The following is a 6,183-nucleotide window of genomic DNA, read 5'->3' as shown; positions in this document are numbered from 1 at the left end:
TTATCTAGCTGGTGGAGCTTTGTCAGGTGACATATACTTGTGGGAGGTGAGTTTCCAATTTTCAGATTCATGCTTTATTTTTATTTGGAATATTTTATTAAAATTAATGGTTGAATTCACCCTTAGGGTTTGTTTGGATGAATTGTTTTGGAGGTCAGAGTCCATACATAGGTATATTTGAGAATTTAAAAAAAAAATGAGACTTGTATAACATTTCAATCACACTTGAGTGTGTTTTTTGATTGTCTTATCTTAACTACTTAGAAGCACTTGACAAAGTGTTTGATTGTGAGAGCTTATAAAAACAAAATGAGACTTGTATGACATTTCCATTAGCTTTTTTCAACTAATTCAAATAAACTTTCGTGATAATTTATGAATACAACTTATATCTTATATGAAAACAATTTGATCATATTTTTCCTTGGTTATAGACATAGCTTACACATAAACACTTAATGATAAACACTTATAAGGTTGGTTTGGTGGTTGGGGTGAAGGTTCAAGAATTAGAGTGATAAGGAGATTGAGGGTTCTATCTCCATTCTCCACCCACAACATATTAATTAACGTTTTTTATTATAAAAAAAGATAAGCGCTTATCTTATAAGTAAAAAAACGGATCCTTAATTCATTTTTAGTAACGTTTTATAGCTTCTTTGATTTAAAACAGAAAAATAAGTCCTCCCCTCTCTTCTTCTCCAAAATCCTCCAGCCAAACATACCTTTAAAATTTTTGTGGTAATAGGGTAGTGGCAAACCATGTATTAAAAGTGGGAAATAGGTTTGTCTGTTTCAATTTAGTGCACCCTATTGAGTTTGAATGCATTATTTTGTAAGGTTGAAACTGGCAAATTGCTTAAAAAGTGGCATGCTCATTTAAGGGCTGTCACCTGTCTGGTATTTTCTGAAGATGACTCACTGCTGATATCTGGTTCTGAAGATGGATATGTAAGAGTTTGGTCTCTTTTCAGGTATTTGATACTCATCTTGTTTCTATGTTATATTTTTACTTCTTTTGCCTTTTATTTTCCCTTGGGATGATATACTTCTAGGTACTAGTAGTGCTAACCGTTACGGCATACGCTACTCTGCATGTTCAGATTATTTGACGATTTGAGAAGCCAGGAAACAAAAAATCTTTACGAGTATAGTTTTGCAGATCACATCTTGCCCGTAACCGATGTTGTGATTGGTTATGGAGGGTGCAATGCAATTATAGTTTCAGCGTCAAACGATCGGACGTGTAAGGTTTGTTTTACTCTTTATGTTGCAGTTATGTTGGACAAGCCTTGGTTGTTGTTTGTATGTTTTTCAAATCATTGACCTTGCTTATGGATTCTAATTTATTTGCTTTCAGATATGGAGCTTATCTAGGGGAATACTACTTAGAAGTATAGTTTTCCCTTCAACAATTAATGCCATTGCATTGGATCCTGTTGAACATGTGTTTTATGCTGGTTGTAGTGATGGAAAAATATATATTACTGCACTTAACACTGAAAGAATCACAACTAATGATTATGGGATGAATATCATTGGTTCATTTTCTAGCCACAGGTTATCTTTTTTCTTGTTCCAGTCTTGAACATATTGACCTCTCTTTCAATTTTTTTTTGTTTCATTTGGCATCTATAATTTTCTCAGTGTTGTCAATTGCACATTGTGGAAATAGCTGTTTGTTCAAATTTTGCTATGCTACAAAGCTATATTGCTGTTATAGCCTCTATTTGACAATATTGTACTAAGTAGCGTATCAGAGAAGAATTGTGATTTGTTCAAATTCCGCTACGTTGTAGGGGACCACAATAGCAGCTACTTGACATCACTGTATTTTTGTGCTTTTCTCTTTATTGATTGCTTCCTTTATGTATACTTTGTAGAATTGAATAGTATAGTAATAACTCATCTTGACTGTCTTTGCTCCCTTCTACTAGAGAACAAGTTGATGGAAGTGTTCAGTTTTGTTGTTTAGAATTTGTGGTTCCCCTGAATTTAATTCTTAACTATAATGAGTTAAGGTGAAAATTTTGGACCCTACATTGATGATATTGTACGATGAAACCTGAGCGTGTTTATGTTGAAATTGTTAGTCTGTTTTTGTCCAAAATGTTTTATAATTTTAACTTTGTAACCTCGGTTGCGCCCTATCACTACTGGCCTTGTTAATTACCAAAAAATAATCTGGTTCAAGCTGTTTATTTTCGGTGTCATTTAACTAATTAACTTCCTCATTTTGACAGCAAGGCAGTAACTTGCTTAGCATATGGCAATGGAGATTTGTTAATTTCTGGGTCTGAGGATGGAATTGTTCGTGTTTGGAACGCTAAAACTCACAACATAGTTCGCATTTTTAAACACGCCAAAGGTATGGCATAAACTATGTGAAATATGGCCTACTTGTGATTTGGTATTGCTTTTACCTGACAGGCTTTTTGATTGCATATCTATGTTTAGTAAATTTTCTATGTTGTGCTGTTTATTATGAGCCTTTTTTCCTATGTAATGAACTTATGCTTTTTCTAATGCTCAAGTTATTTTTCGTTGCCAAATTTGAACCTGTGAGTGAGCGTAACATATGGTAACTATGCTTTCTGTGTCCAAGCTTTTACTTGTGACCTGTGCTACATTATGTCATTTCCCTTAGACTAGGATGCGTGATTTTTCCTTCAATATAGCGTGGATGATTATGACCCTGTTTGGATAAACAACTTAATCAAACACTTACCATGTATGTATTTTTGTGTAAGTTATTTCTATAACAAAATATAAAATAAAGTCAAACTGTTTTCATATAAGCTATAAACTATTTTTATAAACTTTTCTGTAGAGCTTACGGAAATATGTCGATAACAGCTTCACTACATTGTATCAATTATGTTTGTTTTCAGTACTGAGTCTTCTTAAGCATGCATTTTTAACATGATAATTTTTTTGGATGTTGCAGGACCTATAACTAACATTCTTGTTGTTAGACAAGGAATCGACCCAAATAATCAAATATCTTCAAATTTACAAGCATCCACAAAAAAGCAAGGGACTTATTTACCCCCTCCTTTAGAAAAATATGCAAAGTCAACAGATGAAGGCTCAGATGTAAAGACTATTTCCAACCTAGGGGGTAGCAGGGGATGCATGGATTTTTCATACCATAGTTCTAATATGATATCTAATCACATTAAGGAACTTCAGGTTTGTGAGTCTTTGGTGATCTATAGTTATCATTCCTTTTTTATTTGTTTTATAATTTAATGGAATAGCCATTAACTAATTCTGATTATGATTTTTTTGCTGTTTATTTTCACTTTTTTTAATTAAAAAAATCATTTTTTTTTAATTTATAAAATTTACTTTTGGGAGTCTTTATCAGTTTGTTACAGAAATATAAAAACTGTTTAGAGTAGTTTATCTTGAAAATCATTTTTCGATAGACGATGTTTTTAAAAAAAAATTGATTTTCATTATGGTGAACAACACAAAATAGCTTCTACTTTTCTTAAAAATCTTGAAAAACAATATCTACCTTATTGAATGCCAAAATCAATTTTTATAATGCATAACAAACTGACCTTAACATCTGTTTTCATCTGGTCTCAGAATCAAGGTTCAGCGGCTGTTTCTGAAATGGAGATAGAGAAACTAAAACATGAATGGGAAAGGTCAACGCAGATGGCTAATCAATGGAAGAAAATGTACCAAGACTTACATCAATTTTCTGTAAAGGAGCTATTGGACCGTGGTCAAGTACCACCAACCTTCAATGAAGATGACAAATAAGACACTTTTTTCTTCTGAATTTGGCTTTTATAAAGTTAGAAGCTAATAAAGTGAGTAAGTCAATGTTTAATATTACTCACTTTATTCTCTAATCCTGTTTTTTTAGCGTGACACATGTTCAATTTTGAGGTAGATTTTGTATATGTCCAGCATGATCACAAGATTCTCTTATCTCTAGTTTTGAGTTATGCTTCCTCTTATCTCTACTATAGTTTGTTATTTATTTTCCTTATGTTGTATTGTTAAGAATCTTCATCCTTTTATTTTATTGATAAGGTAAACGAATTCATTATTGATACGTGACAAAATATTAGAAGAAAGCTTTGGTCATGGATTCCTGACATGTGCACTTTAGATTTTTTCATCAATCTGTTATCTGGTTTTGAAGCCTCTCCTAGAGGCTTATTTTGGTTTTTATGCTGTAGATTTATACAAAACTTTGTCTTGTCTTATTCTTTATGAATAATTTAATTATGAATTTAATATTTAATGAATAATCACAAGGCCTTATGTTTGTGTTGCAATAACATTTGTCCCTTTAGATCTCTCAACTAAGAATAAAGATCTGGTTGTAATAGTTTTTTTTAATCATTTTTAAAAATGTTCATTTGTTACAATTGTTTTTAGCAACTTAAAAAAAAAATATTTTTCATAACAGTTACTTTAAGATAGTTTTTACTATGATAGATAAACACAAACAATTTTCGTTCTTACTAAAATTTTTAAAAAATAATTTTAAATTATTAAATGTAAAATATATATTCTTTTTTAAATTTGTAACAAACATTTCTTGAGTCGACGGTAGAATCACCTAATACTATTTCTCCGATGATGTGAGCAACCAAATTTGTGTGAGTTGACAACATTGTCAAACTCAGTTAAAACTGGTACGATCACTAGTTGGTGTTGCATAATGGACTAATTAATCTATATTGGTGGCAAACTATTTCTTTAATGTCAAATATATAGTATATAATACAACTAAATCACATTATTACAAATAGTACAAAGAGTATTCACTATAAATCTAAGCATAAAAGCACAGGAAGTTCAAACACCACCGCCAATCAAGACATGCATGTAGGCCCAGCAAATAAATGGAGAAGTAGAACCAACAACAACCGAAAGGTGCAAGACCCTGAAGACCACAAACATACAGAACAAATCCAGGGGAAAAACTAACTCTCATCCTAACCACCTAAAGATTCTATGCCACATCTGAAAATAGGGATAACAACGCAAGTTGCACTTATAGATACTTCACCCGAATCCGTTTCAATTTGGACAGAAAAAATCTACTTTAATTCGATATAGATGCGGTTTTTTCTAAAATTAAAACTCGAGTACATCGGTAGGTATGAGGGTGCTAATATCCTCCTTGCACCTATCTCTGAATCCTCCCAACCAGTAAAATTATTATCATTTGTAAAATTTATATACATGTATATATTTAATATTTTTAAATATTATAAATTATAAGGTTAAATAAGTTTTAGATTCCTATAAAATTTCAATGTTTTTCTTTTAGTTCCTATAAAAAAAAATTATTCATATTTACTACCTTAAAACTTTTCCAACTTTATTTTTGGTTCTTATTTTCAAATTGACTCATGTTTATCATTCAAATTTTTGAATGCTTTTTTTCTTCCATACATGTTTAGAACATTATATGAATATCTCTTACAAATATTTCTAGTTTTTTAATAAATGATCATTTAAATATGAATTTTTAAGTTTTTGATACTTAATTTAAAAATTTGTATTTAGTTAATTTTTTTTTTCAAAAATTCTAACTTTTGGTGAGAGATATTCTTATAATGCTCTAAATATAGATGAAAAAATCATTTAAAAATTTGAATAATAAACCTGAGTTAACTTAAACACAGGGACGCCAAATAAAAATAGAAATGTTTTAGGGGATAAAGATGAAGAATTTTTTTATAGGAATTAAAAGCAAAACATTTAAATTTTATAAGAACTAAAAATTATTATTTAACCCTAAGTTGTAATCTCCTATCTATAGAAAAAATGATTTTAATAAGAATTATTTATTATATTAATTATAATAAATATGAGTTTTAAATTTATTAATTTGTATATATGAATTAGTGTGGGTGAAGGAAGAAGAAATCTAAACCATGTACTTAAATTTCACACTCAATAACAAATGGGGAGAGTGCAGAGGTGGGGTAGGCAAAATCCGTCCCCAACCAACCCGGTTGCCATGCCTACTTGAAAGGTAACCATATAAGTACGAACAAACGACTCACCAACACAAATGCCTCTTTACAAAACATACAATTGGTAGCACTATAATAGACAATAACCATACACTTGAAAAGATTTTGAGGATTGGGCCACTTATCATAATAAATGCCAAGAGAAAACAACGACTTTTGAAGGGGC

The 6,183-nt window shown here is 30.7% G+C and overlaps 1 protein-coding gene across 1 annotated transcript in view; it reads left to right on the top strand.

Moving 5' to 3' along the window:
* The window catches only part of LOC101496321 (protein ROOT INITIATION DEFECTIVE 3), a 4,705-nt gene extending 594 nt beyond the window's left edge, over nucleotides 1–4,111 (top strand). The window contains exons 2-8 of the mRNA XM_004498146.3: nucleotides 1–46; nucleotides 841–974; nucleotides 1,104–1,251; nucleotides 1,361–1,560; nucleotides 2,244–2,368; nucleotides 2,948–3,192; nucleotides 3,598–4,111. The exon at nucleotides 1–46 is cut by the window's left edge and continues 38 nt beyond it. Of these exons, the coding sequence (XP_004498203.1) occupies nucleotides 1–46; nucleotides 841–974; nucleotides 1,104–1,251; nucleotides 1,361–1,560; nucleotides 2,244–2,368; nucleotides 2,948–3,192; nucleotides 3,598–3,777 (1,078 nt within the window). The 3' untranslated portion in view covers nucleotides 3,778–4,111. The remainder of the gene's footprint in view (nucleotides 47–840; nucleotides 975–1,103; nucleotides 1,252–1,360; nucleotides 1,561–2,243; nucleotides 2,369–2,947; nucleotides 3,193–3,597) is intronic.
* The last annotated feature ends 2,072 nt before the right edge of the window (nucleotides 4,112–6,183 follow it).

This window comes from Cicer arietinum, chromosome 4 (assembly GCF_000331145.2).
Source record: "Cicer arietinum cultivar CDC Frontier isolate Library 1 chromosome 4, Cicar.CDCFrontier_v2.0, whole genome shotgun sequence".
NCBI lineage: Eukaryota > Viridiplantae > Streptophyta > Magnoliopsida > Fabales > Fabaceae > Cicer > Cicer arietinum.
Note: the sequence above shows the minus strand (reverse complement) of the source record. Positions and strands in the feature narration are given on the sequence as shown.